The sequence below is a fragment of the Girardinichthys multiradiatus genome, chromosome 22 (genome assembly GCF_021462225.1).
Source record: "Girardinichthys multiradiatus isolate DD_20200921_A chromosome 22, DD_fGirMul_XY1, whole genome shotgun sequence".
NCBI classification, from domain to species: Eukaryota; Metazoa; Chordata; class Actinopteri; order Cyprinodontiformes; family Goodeidae; genus Girardinichthys; species Girardinichthys multiradiatus.
The window spans coordinates 4,947,078-4,964,476 of record NC_061814.1 but is presented as its reverse complement, the minus strand read 5'-3'; the positions used below and the strand labels follow the sequence as shown (position 1 = coordinate 4,964,476).

At 41.3% G+C, this 17,399-nt stretch overlaps 1 protein-coding gene across 3 annotated transcripts in view; it reads right to left on the bottom strand.

The window, feature by feature from the left end:
- The window catches only part of shtn1 (shootin 1), a 90,998-nt gene extending 73,599 nt beyond the window's left edge, over window positions 1-17,399 (bottom strand). For all 3 annotated transcript variants that reach the window (XM_047350966.1, XM_047350964.1, XM_047350965.1), the window contains exons 1-2: window positions 17,315-17,399; window positions 901-959 (exon numbers count right to left, since the gene is read on the bottom strand). In XM_047350966.1, coding sequence (XP_047206922.1) covers window positions 901-959; window positions 17,315-17,345 — 90 coding nt within the window. In that variant the 5' untranslated portion in view covers window positions 17,346-17,399. The remainder of the gene's footprint in view (window positions 1-900; window positions 960-17,314) is intronic.

Here is a 17,399-nt window from a genome sequence, read left to right as displayed (position 1 = left end):
GAAGAGCTGGCCCAAGTGGCTGAGAAGAGGGAAGTCTGGGTCTCCCTGCTTAGGCTGCTGCCCTTGCGACCCGACCCCAGATAAGCGGAAGACGTTGGATGGATGGATGGATGGATGGATGGATGGATGGATGGATGGACGGATGGATGGATGGATGGATGGATGGATGGATGGATGGATGGATGGAGGGTTAGGGTTAGGATCCATCCATCCGGGGTTAGGATGGATGGATGGATGTTATGAGTCATTTTTGAAGGTCCAAAAAGACAATTACGACTCCAGAGCCACAGGTTGCAGATCCATGCACTAGACAAATGCTGTTTTTTTACCTGCTCATATCTGGTGACCAATCATCATGTGGTAGACCATTGCTAAGTAAATTATTTACCAGCCCCCATATGTCTGTGTGTGTGTACTAAATTATATCCAAATAGACACATTGCTTCTCCGTCTCACTGCTTCTCCTTCTCTGTTGTTCTCAGTGGGTGTAATACACCTTGTAGGTCTAATACTAATGAGTTTTTAGAATGGCCTCTGTAATATTACAGGCTAATTTGAGAAAGCTTTCAAGCAAAAAACAAACCAGGGCTTGAAGTTTTTTTTTTTTGCAGATAAACTATAGTATAAAACTACTATTGATAAAGTTATTTTACATATGTTCAAACACCTGGACAAAAATGTTGTAAGAGAAACATGCTCTGATTACTACTTTAACATTATTACAGATTTTAAGTCCCACAGCTAAGCAATCTACTACTACTACTTCTACAACTGTCACCACTGTTTCTACGATCGATTGTCTCAGAACCGCTGAATTGCTGGTGGTCTTGCAGTTGCTTCAATGTGTATGATAATAATATATCCCACAAACTGTCAGTAATAGATTGTTTTAATACTTACAGTCCTATCTGCAGTCTCCTCCTCCAACTTCTTCTGCAGGGCTTCATCTTCACGCAGCTCTGTGGGGAGTAAAGGATGCCAGTAAGCCATCTTCATCACAGTGATGAAAATGTCAGTAAGAAACCCAGTGTTAACATCTTGTTCAAAAGAGCCAAAGGAGCAGTCATGCGTCATGTGATAACTTCTCAGCAAGTTGTGCTTGTGACTCATGTCTCTCAGTAATTATCGCACAACATATTAAATATAACTACACTCAAATATGATCCTCTATCTCCATTTGTTTCAACTGTGGCAAAACCAGGAAGTGTTTTTCCAAACCTGTACAACAGGTAACTTTTGGTCTCCAACAAACAAAAGACTAATCAGAAGCTGAAAACAGACAAAATTCCCTTTTTCCCCAGCAAAATGAGCAACACTTTATCCATTAACCAACATGCTGTGTCCAAATGGACAACTTCCCTAAAGATTTTAAAATAACAGGCAATTAAAAAGAATGCAACGGGATCCAGGGCATTTTCAGTTTACAGGATACTGAATACTACCTTCAAAATATATTGAAGTTTTCTCTCATGTTGAGGGCGAATAAAAAAAAACAAGTGGTATGGTTTATTTTTACTTTATCCTCAGTTTGTTTTTTTATGTAATGTCTCCCTTCTAGGCTGTTGCCTCACAGCTTATTCTGATCATCACGATTAACAATTAATACATCAATGTGTTTACAATAACGTGAGCAGATATTAAAACATTCTCTTAGTGGTGCAGGAAGTACCTTGGCTATTTAAAAAAAAACATTATGTTGACTACAAATGCAGAGAAACCAATGCATGTGTCATTTCCAGTGTTCAGTGTTGTAATTCTTCATAACCACACTGTCAAGAAATCATTACAAAGCCTAACCATCCCAAAATTCTGCAGTGAGATTAGAGTTCTGATGTCAGTTACAAGTATGGGTTAAACTGGGTCCGGGCTTTCAGGGGCTGACCATAGGCACATAAGGCAGGGGTGCATCATACTACACGTTTGAAGCAATTAACATTTTTCATGTACTTCTGTTCTAAATATATAAAATATGTATTTCACAACTTAGATAATGATTATAGCTACTTTGTGCTTATTCTTTCTGTTGCTGAATAGCAAAAACCAAGAAATCATGATCAAAGGTTTGTCAGAATAATTTTCCTTTGTTCAGTTTTTGCTACAGCAGCGTTTCTCATTTGTTGGATGATACTGAAGTTAATATCTGTAAAGTTGATTGAGTAAGGGCATGTTTGTTCTTGTAAGAAATTTGGACAACCTTTGATAAATTCAAAAAGCTAAAATACATCTCAAGTTGTCAGAGCTGGTAGTATTCAAAACTAAAGACAGATTATTCAAAACACTGTTTATTATTTTTAAAATCTTAAAAACAAACAAAAAACTTTTTTAAAGATTGTGAGATTTATATTTCTACAAAAAATTAAGATTTGAATGAAATTTTTTTTTAAACAATCGCTTTATTAAAACAATAAACGGAACAATTATTGTGCAGTACAAGTATTTTTGATTATGAACTGGAGCTGATCAAATATAGTTCACATTCCTCTAAGGTAGTCAGTTAAGCCTTTTCTCAAGCAATGATTCAGATGCTAAACTGCAACATCTTGTTTGTCAGACTTAGCACGGAGAACAGGGAGAGAATGGTGGCATAGGTAGGCGATGTTAATGAAAAAGTATGCTTTAACAACCAGGTAAGTTGAGAACCATATTCATCAACTTACTGTATCTCAAATGAACAGTTCCCAAAAGCCTGCACTGTAAAACGGTGCTTACAAACTTACAAACATATGAAATCATACTGTGTCACATAGTTTCCTTAAAATATTGCACACATGCTAGTGAAATGTTCTTATATAAACTATTGAAAATGTCTGCCTTTTATACAGACTAGTGAAAACCTCTTCTACAAACTAGGGAAAACTGTTCATATAAACTGGTGAAAAGTTCTGCATTTCATATAAATTTGTAAAATATTTTCACATTATTTCATTTGGAAAGGAAGTATAGGTTTAAACCGAGGTAAGCACGCACTTTGTATCAGCAATCTCTTGTGGGTGATTTTCCATTTAGAACATAGATGTCTACTCAGCAGCCTGAAGAACTGCTTGCCTGATGAAGCGATTTTATTGAACAATACAAAGATGATCAGAACCTTGGCAAATGCCACAGTCCTTGGGCAACAAGACATGCAGGACAGCTATGTAACATCTCATTTTCCACCTCGCCCCTCACCCGTAGACCACCAGCTCCCCTGTGACCCTGTTCAAAAGAAGCGGGTAAAAAAAATGGATGGAAAAACCTTTTTGGATAATTGATTGTTGTAAAGAAGCGCCGCTTAACTAAATAATCTGAACTGAAACTATCTGTGTAGTTATGCTGCTATAGGCTTAGGCTGCTGGAGGACATAACGACCACTTTCACCCTCTTTGCTACATTCTCACACTACTCTCCAATTTTGCATTATTTGCTGTTATTTCAGCTTTTAACCTTGTTCTCTCTTTTCTCTTCCTAGAAGCTACACCTGGCCTGGCTCTGTGTCTGCCTGTGACACCTTTCTGGAGAGGGGAATTGTCCGAGCTTCTGCTGGCAACAACTTAATGCTCACCCTCTACCGATGATCCACATAGCCCTGTCTTTTAGTGTTTAACCCTTTCTCTCTCCTAGACATGGAAATTGATTGAGCTTTTACTGTAACTAATTATACGTGCTCTCTTTCAGACTCTAACCTTGAAAACTGGCTCAGAGTTTATCTGTTCTTTCTTTCTAGGTGAAACAACTAAAGGAGTTACATCCATTAACATTTACTTTTCCTTCCCATAGAAAGTACTTCTGGATCAGTGCTTCTGTGTTCTTTTTCTCTCTCTGCTCTGTTCTCTCTAACCCCCAGTCGGTCGTGGCAGATGGCCGCTCACAATGAGCCTGGTTCTGCTGGAGGTTTCTTCCTGTTAAAAGGGAGTTCTTCCTCTCCGCTGTCGCTACATGCATGCTCAGTATGAGGGATTGCTGCAAAGTCAACGCCAGTGACTGTCCACTGTCTCTACATGCTCATCCGGGAGGAGGGAATGCTGCAAGTCACTGACTGGAAGCAATCTGCTGGGTTTCTTTAAATAGAAAAACGTTTTATCCAATTTGAATAAAAAGCTAACTCTGACTGCACTGTTCAATTGTTAGGATTAATTGGAATGTATGTACCTGACTGTTGTGAAGTGCCTTGAGACAACATGTGTTGTGAATTGGCGCTATATAAATAAACTAAATTCAATTGAATTGAATACAGTAACTAATAAATTAAATGTAATTAATACATTAGATTATTTTTACTTCGGTATAAATTATTTTTTGCTTTTATTAATTACAATGTTCTATATTTTTTTCATTAAAAAGTTTCTAGAAATATCATGATATAGTAAAACCATGGCAATGTACCTCAAGGCTATACCATGAGAATCTCATACTGGCCCATGCCTGGCCAAAAATGGTCATTCCTAAACAGAGAACCCAGAAACCTGCAGGATTTCGAAAACTGAATGAAGTGTAAAGTGTAATTTTCCATTTTAATTGATCAAAGATTTGACAACATCAAAACTTGTACAGTTTAGTTTGTGTTGTGAATTGGCGCTATATAAATAAAACTGAATTGAATTGAATTGAATTGAATTCTTAATGTTGTCAACTAGCCATCACATGGGGTAATGGACTACTAAAATGGCAAAGAGGACCATCTATGATCTCTCACAAGATTGCGACAAACCAGGTATAAATATTTGACCTTCTTGGCAATAGCATTAGCAGTTAGAAGTTTTAGCCAACAAAGCAAAGCTTATACCTTATTCACCACTCCTTTAAATTACACATGTACCTTTAACTACCATTATTATACATTTTTATGTGTGTATGAATGCTGGAAGTGTGTTATGGCCAATCTGTTTTTAAACCACTCACTAAAGTAAAGTCATAAATTTAAAGCTGCAGTAGGTAACTTTTGTTAATAATTTTTTACAATTTTTTAAAAGTGTAAGTATGTCCTCAAATTTAAAATCTGAGACAGATGATCTGTGAAAAAATTAAGCTCCTCTCAGTGGTCGTACTGGCAGAGTACACTCTGCTCACTTATGCCCTGAAATTGATACATTAAAAACTGGCCTAAAAGAAGTAGATCATGAAAATAAAAGAAATAGAACAATTAAATGTGGTTTACTGAATATATTATCTCTCTGTTCAAAGGCTAGTCAATTACTTGATTTGTGATATGCAAATTAATAAATTTTGTCTTGGAGAAACTGCAACAAGAGGCATGATAGCTTTTCACATTCCCCAAAATAGTAGCCAAGAGAATGGATAGCAATTGCTTTTTTAATCAGATGTATTTCTTAGTCCTAGGTCAATGAAAAGCTACAATTGAATATCTAATTTTTATTCTTTCTCAATCAAGTTTTAATTTGGAGCTGCATACCCTAAAGCAGACCACAAGAAAATTAGAGAGAAAATGGTTCTGTCCAATAGATGATCTAGTTCTACTTGATCTGCAAATATTGCAAATTGTTTGATAAAAAAAGAAAAAACTTCGCTAAGGTTGAACAGCATTTCTCAATGTGAACTGTGGAGAAGAATAATTATGGTTTCTTTTGAGTACAGTGGCCAAATTTACACAGAGTCATAGCTCTGTCGCTTCACACTCGGCTGCGAACCGCCCCAGCGCATGCTGTAGGTCTTGGCTAGAGGGGGCCAGCAGGACCACGTCATTTGCAAAAAGAAGAGACGAAATCCACTGGTCCCCAAACCAGACCCCCTCCGGCCCTTGCCAGACGTTCCCAGCAGACCCTCACAATGCGCTTGGGCCTGCCAAGTGTGTCCAAATTTATCCTCTTCCAGCGGATCCAACTACCCAGGTGGTGATCAGTGGACAGCTCAGCCGCTCCCTTCACCCGAGTGTCCAAAACATGCGGCCAAAGGTCTGACACTACGACAACAAAGTCGATCATTGACCTCCTGCCTAGGTTGTCGTGGTGAAAAGTGCACTGATGGACACCCTTATGCTTGAACATGGTGTTCATTATGGACAATCCGTGTCTAGCACAGAAGTCCAATAACAAAACACCACTCGGATTCAGATCGGGGAGCCCATTCCTCCCGATCACGCCTCTCCAGGTGTCACTGTCGTTTCCCACGTGGGCGTATAAGTCCCCCAGCAGAATAATGGAGTCCCCGGGAGGGGCACTATCCAGCAGCCCCGACAGGGACGCCAACAAGGCCGGGTACTCTGCACTACCGCCTGGCCCGTAAGCTGAAACGGCAGTCAGAGACCTGTCCCCAACCCAAAGGCATAGGGATGCGACCCTCACATCCACTGGGGTAAACCCCAACACGAGACGGCTAAGCTGGGGGGCAACAAGCAAACCCACCCCAGTAGAAGAGAGTCCAGCCCCTCTCGAGGAGATGGGTTCCAGACCCCAAGCTGTGCGTGGAGGTGAGCCCGACTATTTCTAGTTTATAACTCTCGACCTCCTGCACAAGCTCAGGCTCCTTCCGCCCTAGTGAGGTTACATTCCATGCTCATAGAGCCACCCTAAGCATCCGGGAATTGGGCTGCTGACGTCTCCACCTTCGTCCGCTGCACAATCCTCTTTGCACCAGTCCTTCACGGTTCCCCCTGCATTGGTGGGCCCACTGGGGGATGGCCTCGCGTCTCTCGTTCGGGCTTGGCCTGGCCACCAGGCGCTCTCCGACGGGTCCCAACCCCAGGCCTGGCTCCAGGGTGGGACCCTGGCCCCGCCGTACCAGGCGACGTCACGTATCTCGTTTGTATGGTCCTCATGAGGGTGTCTTGAACCGCTCTTTGTCTGACCTTTTACCAGATCCTGTTTGCCATGGGAGACCCTACCAGGGGTATTTAAGCCCCAGACAACATAACCTCTAAGATCATTCAGGCACTCAAACCCCTCCAGCATGTTAAGGTGGGGGTTCAAGGAGGGGAAAAAATGAAATTTCTCCCAAACAACGTATCTAAGTCTTTAGTAGGTGAGGTGACTAGAAATAACTGCAAAACCTGATCCAGCTGAGCTTTCTGAGTAATCCAAAACTTTGGCTTCATCTCATGCAACCTTTAAGACCCCACCCCAACTAAATAATTCACAGTATTTCCTTCGATTATCACCCCCATTCTTAATGTGATTAGCCTATTCTTAGGAATGGACATGTTGGGACCCACAGCCATGAGTTACAACGTGAAAGGCCAGTACAAACTTTCTTTGAACTTTCTAAATAAACTGCATTAACCTACTTCCGGCACAGCCAAGCAAACGGTTGCAGCGGACTTCCCATGATTCCACTGGCTGTATAAAAGCACCCCCTTTCCAATAGTCCGATCTCTACCACCTGGGATTCCGCTGCGAGGCTGGCCAGAGAGGAACAGCGCGCTAATCTCTCTTTGCTGGCAAAAAGACATAAACTCTTCAAACTGGATCCAAGGGTGTCATACGATTATCAATCATATGCGCTAAGTTAAGTACTGATGAATTACTGTTGAAAGAATCCAGTATTCATTCATAAAAGGGGTAAATCAAGCCGAGTGAAGCGGTTTTCCCTGGCTGAGAGAAGGACAACAGGAGCCGCATCACCGTGGTTACGGTAACGTGCAGTTTGGCGGCCGACAGAACAGCCGCCACTCCCTGCAGCTAAGGACGTTAGTTGTAGCTAACCGTTTAAAGACTGTGGACTTTTCTTCAAACTTCGCCGCCCTGGACAACATTCCTCACCACAGTTAAGTGTTTGGGCAGAATAATATAGAAGTGATTTAGATTGAAATGATCTAAACGTTTTTCATTTTATGAAGTTTGGTGTTGTTTGTGTTGAACTCAGCTATCTTGGTGCTAGCAGAATATCTGGAGCACACGTGTTCACGTTGTGTTCTGTGTTATCAGACTTCTTTGTTAGCTTCAACTGCTAACAGCTAAGGACACGTGCTTGCTGCCAAATAATATTTACCCAGAAAGGTTAGTTTTCAATCCAGTAAATGTGTCCCTAACATCATTTTACTAAATTTGATAACTAAGCAAACACCATTAAGCCCCAGTTCTCCAGAAAGATTTGGCTCTTTTCCAAAATATTCCCTTAATAATATTTCTTTAAATATTATTTCAATAAATAAAGGCAGCTAATGAGAGTTGAGAATTAGTCATCCAGAAGATTGGTTTTACTCAGCAGATCATTCCTAAAACATTATTTTATTAAAATAATATTTTATCTGATCTTGCATTCTGAATGGTTGTCTAAGTTGGTTCCAAGACTGACTTCACATCACTTCCAGATTCTTCAAGATAATCCTTGGTTCTCAAACATAAACATAGCAGGGTAATGTTGCATCACTCTTTTCAATCATGATTTTCAATCATCTCTCATCAATTTGTTTATATTGTACATAGCCCATTAGTCTTCCCTATTCTTTAATTCTGCTTGGTAGTTAGTTGGATTGTTTTAGCACAGTAAAAAGTTTGTTGATTGAAATATGTTTGACTTTCAGTTGACTTATTTTTGTTAATAAATTCTTGAATTTTAAGAAATTGTGTGAATCCATTCCATGTGTGTGCAGAGTTTTTGCTGTTCAATAATGTCAGAGCTCGTCTCACACCTTTCTATTTTGTCCTAATACCATCGCCTTACTGGACTGGTATTCACAGGACGACCCTTAACAGACCAAAATATTATTTGATAAAATATAAAAATATTAATATTAAATATTAAATAATATTCTCAGATTCATAATCCTAACAGACATGCACCATAGGCTTTTAAGGATGCTGAATTAAACATTTACTTTAGAAACCTGCATTGGGTCAAGATGCCTTAATAAAGTACAGAGCTATACCTGATCTTCCTTTCTTATAGGAAAACTTGAAAGAATATTTGCTAATCAATTGTGTGAGCATTTACACAGTAAAGATAAGTTTGAAGTGTTTTCGTCAGGTTTCAGATCTCATACTGTAAACAGCACTGGTGAAAGTCACTAATAATATTCTCATGGCCTCAGATAATAGACTCATGTCTGTACTTGTCCTGTTAGATCTCAGTGCTGCATTTAATAAAGTTGCCTCTAAAAAACAAACTTTTCAGTCAATCACTTACTGGATGGCATTAAATAATGTCTCCGGTAATAATGTAAAGAACCTTGGTGTCATCTATGATCAGAAAAGGTCATGTGAATCCCATATTAAATTGTTTCTTCTATCACCTCTGCAATACTGCAAAAATTAGAAACATCCTGTCCCAGAGGGATGCAGAAAAACTAGCTATTCTCACATTAAAGCAATTTCTAGCAAATTATTTATTAACAGTCCAAAAAATGCATTTAAAAGCTTTCAGTCTATCCAAAACACTGCACCGAAAGCCTTAATGAAAATTAAAGATATATTCTATTTCTCCTATTTTAGTTTCAACTAATTGGCTCCCTGTTAAATACAGAATACAATTTAAAGACTCCATGATATATCAGAAATCTGATTGTTCCAAACAGAGCTGTTGTGAAATAATATGCTTAAGTTATTTAATATTTCCTTAAGTAACTTTCGGTCTGTTAAGTATTGTCCTGTGAATACCACCCCAATATGGCAGTGACAATAGAACAAAAAATAGAACAAAAATAAATAAATAAAAAGAGTAATAATAATAATTACTGACAGAGAAAAACAACAATGTAGTCGTACTCGTACTCGTACTCGTACTCGTCGTCTTCCGCTTTACCCGGGACCGGGTCGCGGGGGCAGCAGACTCAGCAGAGACGCCCAGACGTCCCTCTCCCCAGACACCTCCTCCAGCTCCTCCGGGGGGAGCCCAAGGCGTTCCCAGGCCAGCCGAGAGACATAGTCCCTCCAGCGTGTCCTGGGCTGTCCCCTGGGCCTCCTTCCGGTGGGACGTGCCTGGAACACCTCCCGAGGAAGGCGTCCGGTATAGATTTCTGAGCCACCTCAACTGGCTCCTCTCGATGTGGAGGAGTAGCGACTCTACTCCGAGACCCTCCCGGATGGCGGAGCTCCTCACCCTATCTCTAAGGGAGTGCCCGGCCACCCTACGAAGCTCATTTCCACCGATTGTATCCGGGATCTCGTTCTTTCAGTCATGACCCAAAGTTCATGGCCATAGGTGAGGGTAGGAACGTAGACCGACCGGTAAATCGAGAGCTTCGCTTTTCGGCTCAGCTCTCTCTTCACCACGACGGACCGGCACAGAGCCCCCATTACTGCGGCAGCCGCACCGATCCGTCTGTCGATCTCCCACTCCATTTTTCCCTCACTCGTGAACAAGACCCCGAGATACTTAAACTCCTCCACTTGAGGCAGGAACTCCCCTCCAACCTGAAGAGGACAAGCCACCCTTTTCCGGTCGAGAACCATGGCCTTGGACTTGGAGGAGCTGATCTTCATCCCAGCCGCTTCACACTCGGCTGCGAACCGCCCCAGTGCATGCTGTAGGTCTTGGGTAGAGGGGGCCAGCAGGACCACGTCATCTGCAAAAAGAAGAGACGAAATCCTTTGGTCCCCAAACCAGACCCCCTCCGGCCCTTGGCTGCGCCTAGAAATCCTGTCCATAAATGTTATGAACAGGACCGGTGACAAAGGGCAGCCCTGCCGGAGTCCAACATGCACCGGGAACAGGTCCGACTTAGTGCCGGCAATGCGAACCAAACTCCTGCTCCGCTTGTACAGAGATCGGATGGCCCCTAGTAAAGGGCCCCCGATTCCATACTCCTGGAGCACCCCCCACAGGGCATCACGAGGGACACAGTCAAATGCTTTCTCCAGGTCCACAAAACACATGTGGACCGGTTGGGCAAACTCCCATGAACCCTCGAGTACCCTGTAGAGGGTATAGAGCTGGTCCAGTGTTCCACGGCCGGGACGAAAACCACACTGCTCCTCCTGAAGCCGGGGTTCGACTATCGGCCGGACTCTCCTCTCCAATACCCTGGTGTAGGCCTTATCAGGGATGCTGAGGAGTGTGATTCCCCTGTAGCTGGAACACACCCTCTGGTCACCCTTCTTATGTAGGGGGACCACCACCCCAGTCTGCCAATCCAAAGGCACTGTCCCCGTCCGCCACGCAATGTTGAAGAGGCGTGTCAACCATGACAGACCCACAACATCCAAAGACTTGAGGTACTCAGGGTGGATCTCATCCAACCCCGAAACCCTGCCACCGCGGAGCTTTTTAACCACCTCGGTGACTTCAGCCTGGGAGATGAAAGAGTCCAACACCGAGTCCCCAGCCTCTGTTTCCACCAGGGAATGCGTGATGGCAGGATTGAGGAGATCCTCGAAGTATTCCTTCCACCGGCCGATAATGTCCCCAGTCGAGGTCAGCAGATCCCCACCCCCACTGTAAACAGTGTTGGCGAAGCACTGCTTCCCCCTCCTGAGGCGCCGGACGGTTTGCCAGAATCGCTTCGGGGCCAACCGGTAGTCCTTCTCCATTGCCTCACCGAACTCCTCCCAGGTCCGAGTTTTTGCCTCTGCCACCGCCCGGGCCGCGGCACGCTTGGCCCCACGTACTCGTCAGCCGCCTCAGGAGTCCCACAAGCCAACCACAGCCGATAGGACTCCTTCTTCAGCTTGACAGCGTCCCTTACTGCCGGTGTCCACCACCGGGTTTGGGGATTGCCGCCACGACAAGCCCCGCAGACCTTACGGCCGCAGCTATGGGCAGCAGCATCGACAATAGATGCGGAGAACATGGTCCACTCGGACTCTATGTCTCCAACATCCCTCAGAATCTGGTCAAAGCTCTCCCGAGGTGAGAGTTGAATACATCCCTGGCCAAGGGGTCCGCCAGACGTTCCCAGCAGACCCTCACTATGCGCTTGGGCCTGCCACGTCTGTCCGGCTTTTTCCTCCCACAGCGGATCCAACTCACCACCAGGTGGTGATCAGTGGACAGCTCAGCCCCTCTCTTCACCCGAGTGTCCAAAACATGCGGCCGAAGGTCTGATGATACGACATCAAAGTCGATCATTGACCTCCTGCCTAGGGTATTCTGGTGCCAAAAAAAACAACAATGAAAATATATAAAATCTGTTCTAACCCATATTCTGGTCTTTCTGCAGTTTGAAAACAGTGTTCATGGAACAATTTTTTTCATTGTTTCTGGTGTCCTGAAATATTGAATTATTACCTTTCATTCAAATTCCCTCCATGAATTTGAATTTGTTGTCAACTGGGCATTTGAACACATTTCTTCCCACTCATCTGTTGTGACTTCTTTTTGAAGTTCAGCCTCCCATTTCCTTTTTAAATGGTAAATGGTGTGAACTTATATAGCACCTTTCCAGTCATACTGACCACTCAAAGTGCTTTACACTAGAGCCACATTCAACCAAGATTGGGATTTTGAAAAAGTTATTAAATCATATTTGAGGTTAAGTGCCTTGCCCAGGTGCATATAAACATGTGGCAGGAGGAAGCTGGAATCAAACCCCCAACCTTGGGATTGCAAGACAACAACTTCTTCTTGCTTCGCCACAGTCACCTTTTTTACATGTAGTGTAGTATTTCCACCTGTGGTGAGAAAAATATGATAAATGTGACTTATGAATTTCACAATGTCAGCACCCATATAGAGCAACAACTGTTCAATGTAATTTCATGCTCAATGTAATGTGATGTCATTACTTTTCCTCAATCACTGTGTTTGGTTAGGACAAATAATTTGGTTAATTCTAAGTAGCAAAATAAATCTGGGTTGCAGAGGCCAAACTCTGTTTTCAACTGTTCGAACGATTTAAGGTTTGCATTGCAGTGAAGTTGATACAATATAATGAGGCCGTGTTCTGTCCCTTTTATGAAACTTGCATCTATGTGCAGTAGAGAGAAACCTAGAGCAGACAGTCTCTTCGGTAGTCCAAATGAGAGTTTTATTTTCCTCCAAATACTTAAAGAAGCTCTTGTAAAATTGCTCTTTTGAGTTTTTCCTAGGAGGAAATTAAGGACTAACAGAGCACACAGTGGAATTGTACATACGCTATCATCTGTTAATCAACCATGTTGTTAAAGGTATACACTGGGATGCCTAGTTTGGGAGTTTGAGTTCTCCCCGTGGTTTGGCAAGTTGTAGTGTTTTTTATCTGACCCTTGGCTGCCTTCCTTGCCAAATAAATCTGGCGACCTGTCCAGGGTGTACCCCGCCTCCCGCCCATAGACTGCTGGAGATAGGCACCAGCTCCCCGCGACCCACTATGGAATAAGCGGTAGAAAATGACTGAAATGTTATTGTAATCTTCGATTAGCTGTGCAAATGGTTCAATACTTATATCAAACGATAGAGGGAATAGAGAGCATCCTTGTCTGCAACCCTATTGCTCAAGCGGGAAACGATTTGATAAAATTCCTTTTACTTTAACAACAGATTGTGGGTTTGAATATAGTATCTGTATCCACCCTGGTACCCTGTACTGAATGTATGCTGATAAGCTTTTAGAAGTAGTGGTGTTAAAAGGTCCTCTAAGGTTTTATATAATTCATTACTATAACTGTCAGGAGCTTGGCTTCTGTTAGTTTTCAAACTGGCTTTGAGTTGTTTTATTTGCAATTCACCAATTGTTTTTTCTAAGTCTTCTATCATAGGATCAGAGAGCTCTTTCAGAGAGTGTCTTTATGGGTCTTAATTAATGTGAAATTTACGTCTTTGTATCAATCATTTAAACCCCCTTTTTTCCCAGATTGGTGAGAGGAGTAGAATACTTAATCTGCCCAAGATTTCTTTAATTTGTTATGTTCTAGATCTGAAAGGTGTGTTTCTTGGAGAAAGACAATATGGCAACTGAAATTTCTTATCTGGTTCAGCATCTCTTTCCTCTTTATAGCGTTATGGAGACCTTTAACATTACAGCTTATGACGTTAATCATAAGATACGATGGGCCATAAGAAGAAAAACTTCAACAAGAAAAAACAGCAAATATTTCTTTATAGAAAAACACAGAATTTAATTCCCTTAAAATAAAAATCCCTGTGAAATAGAATAACTTGGAGGAACACTTGTAACACCCAAGAACTTGAGCAATAAACCAAACAACAGTTATTGAGACAGGGACCCGTGCTGGAAACGGGCCACAGCCTTGTGAGCAAAAGTAAGGTGCCCGCCTTAGCTTGGACAAACCAAACCGCAGGCCCTAAGATGCAAACTGCAATACTATTGATTGTACTACATTTAGGAGGTGTTCAGTAATCAAGCTAGAGCAGAAAGGCATATGATAATAGCATATAGCACATACTGGTATTTATGCATCCAGTCAATCAGTCAATCCCTGACTCAGCATTTTTCTGATGTCTGTGACTGCCCTGGCTTTGGCAACCCTGTCAGTTTAGCCTGGAAAAATGGAGATAGGATTCCCCCTGAAGGTTAGTGAACCATCCTCATCTCTGGCTCTCCTAGGGGCATTAGCCATGTCACCATCATTATGTAGCCTGGCGATGATAACTCTGGGCTTGTCTCCAGCTCTTCTCTGTGATGCAGTTCGATGTGAACGATCAACACTGATATTTGTCTCCAGCTGGAAAACCTCCTTCAGCAGTTGGGACATGGTTGCCGGAGCGCTCGAGATCCTTGTTGCTTGGGCACGCTTGTGATCCGTATATTCTATCTGCGCATATGGCCCACCATATCATTGTGTCGATTTGTTTTTTTTTTAAACCCTGTACTGTGGCTTGAGCGACAGTAGAGCGACACCATTCTCTCCAACCTGACAGAAAGGCCTTCCTCCACATTGGAGTCATCCATTTTGGTTGCGCAGTTGAACATACGCAGCTCAACAGATGTTGCAGCTCTGACGTCACCCGGGATTATAAAACCCACAGAAAATAAACTTTCGTTGCCATTTCCAGCCTGTTTCTAACGGGATAAAGCAACAGAGGCGCAAATATGGAGAGACAAAAGCTCGCAGGCGAACTTTTCCCGGAAGAGCTTGAAAGCTGGAAACTGTCTGATACAAGAAGGTCAGAAGATTCATATACCGATCAAAGACCACGCTGACACCCGGCACAGGTGAAAAACCCACAGAGGTTTTATTTCCAAGGAGATGAGTTTCGTCCTTGTTGATTCAGTCAACTAAACGGTTCTTCATATATTTCCCTCCTGGGCGGTGAGAACGTATTTTATTATTATTTTTTTTTTATATTAAATTGGAAAGGTGCATTTAGAAGTCAGGGCAGGGTGAGGCATAGTTAGGGTGATTTAGAATCACCAGTAGTTAATCCAAGGTATCAATTTTTTGCATGCAATACTGATTGAAGTGTTTTATGCTGAGCTGTGTTTTTGCTGTGCAAGGTGCGTGTTCATGTTTTTGTCCGGCTGATCCCAAATCAGCCAGGAGTTAGAAGTTGGACTTTTAAAGTTTTCCATTCAAAGCAAGTGCGGTCTGGGCCTCGCCTGACCACTCCTTTGTTCCAGTTTTATTGCTGGAGTTTTCCACTAAGTTCCCACCTCAGAGTTTTATGACTTTTTATGACTTTTATGACTTTATGTTCGAGATTCGAGGCAATCAGTTGTTAGTGGCTAAGAGCACAGCTCACCGTTTACCAGCTGATCACTGCAATCGAGACATCGGCACACCAGGAGGGCTTCTCTTTCCAAATTCACCCAAATTGCACATTTTGTCCATAAAACTACTGGTTTGATCTTCATAGACACTAAATACGCATATATTTTTCTTTTATTATTATTGTTGGGTAGTCATTTTTATCCCCTTTGTGTAGAATGGTGCTTGTTAGTCAGGTGAAGGTTTTTGGAACAAAATAATGGTATATCAGAATGATATGGCTTGAATAAATCTTCATATATATAATTAAGAGAAGAGTTTGTGTTTATTTCATGCCAGAATGATTTATCTGTCAAAACAAGGTCGAAGTTCCCCCTCCTTCGTTGAAGCGGTTGAATAAACAGTGAGATTTAGTGGTTTTGGTTAACAATTATCAATTATTAGTGATGAATAACTATTTGTAATTATTAACAACTTTGAGCCCATAACCACAACACCAGAGGACATCTCTGATTTCTATTTGTAAGTAATGACTTTTGGTTAAGAAATTATTTTCCTGAATTATGATTTTTTAATTATATTTTTGATAAATATTAATTAATCATTAATCATAACTCTTACATAATGTTTCTTTTCACCTTATCCAATTCTGTGCTAATAGCAGCAGAGTTGGTGGTCACTTCTGTTTTTTAGATCTTGAATTTCTTTTTCAACAATTCGAGGTGATTAGCCAAGGCTCTTAATAATTCCTCTCTTATCACCATTTCTTTCTTTAAGGACGCGATACTATTGGCCTTTAAAGCTGCTGCATCAATACTTGAGCCTTCTATGTTTGTTACCCTCTGTCTCTCGTAGATGCTGCATTTAAAGGAGCTATTTTTTCCAGCTACTATTTTTTTATGGCATAGATTTTACTACTGGTTGCTAAAGGAGTTATAGTTGTTATTCTTTCTTTGACTTTCTTTCTTTCTTTCTTTCCTTCTTTCTTTCAATCTTTCTTTTCTTTCTGTTCGGTCTTCGGCAGATGGCCTCTCAGGCTTAGTGAGATTCTGCTGGAGGTTTCTTCCTTTGAACTAAAATTGACTGCATTGTTTTATGGGTAGACTCAAATTGGAACTTTGTAAATGAATCAAATCTGTTTATATGATAAGATTTCATGTATATATTTATGAATATGAAGTGAATTTTTTGTTTTGAATTCACATTTTTTGTTAATTGGTGGTATATAAATAAACTGAACACAATATAATTTTAGTATTTACTAAAGTTATTTTTAGATTAATTTTGTTTGATGATCTAAAACATTGATATGATACACAAAGGAAAATGAGAATAAATGTGTAAGGGCTTAAATACTTTCTAACAGAACTGAACAGCTGCCATGTATAGGCGTGTATTTACTTAACTATTTATTAATGATATTTGAATAGAGGACACAAATGTAGCTAAGTTTATTATTTACTGGTCATGAAATGAAACTAGGACAAGTTCTCTCCTTGGTTGTGGAGGCAAATTCACTTATTGGTAATAGACTTTGGACCAAGAGACAGTCTTTGGAAAGACAGACAATATGAAGTAAAAACTTAATTATTTAATCATGACATTCAGACATGAGGACAATGACCAGATAATATTTTCTATGTTTCTTTTGTTGTTTGCTTTCCCTGACACCAACAAATGTCAAGTAACTATCAGCAAGAAGCAAAATTGGTAAAGAAGATTATCTTTTCCTATCCTTTAACTTTATTGGTTTATTATTGAAATGTTTTTCATACTTATACAGTATCTACAGAACAGCAAATAACAACAACCAAACTATGGCAGAAGAAGAACCAGAAAATAGGCTCTGAAAGACTTACCTTTGTTCATGCTCAGCTTTTCTGCAGCCATAGCGAGAAAATCTTGAACTAAAGTTCAACCGGAAGAGAGTTTCTCACTTGCAAC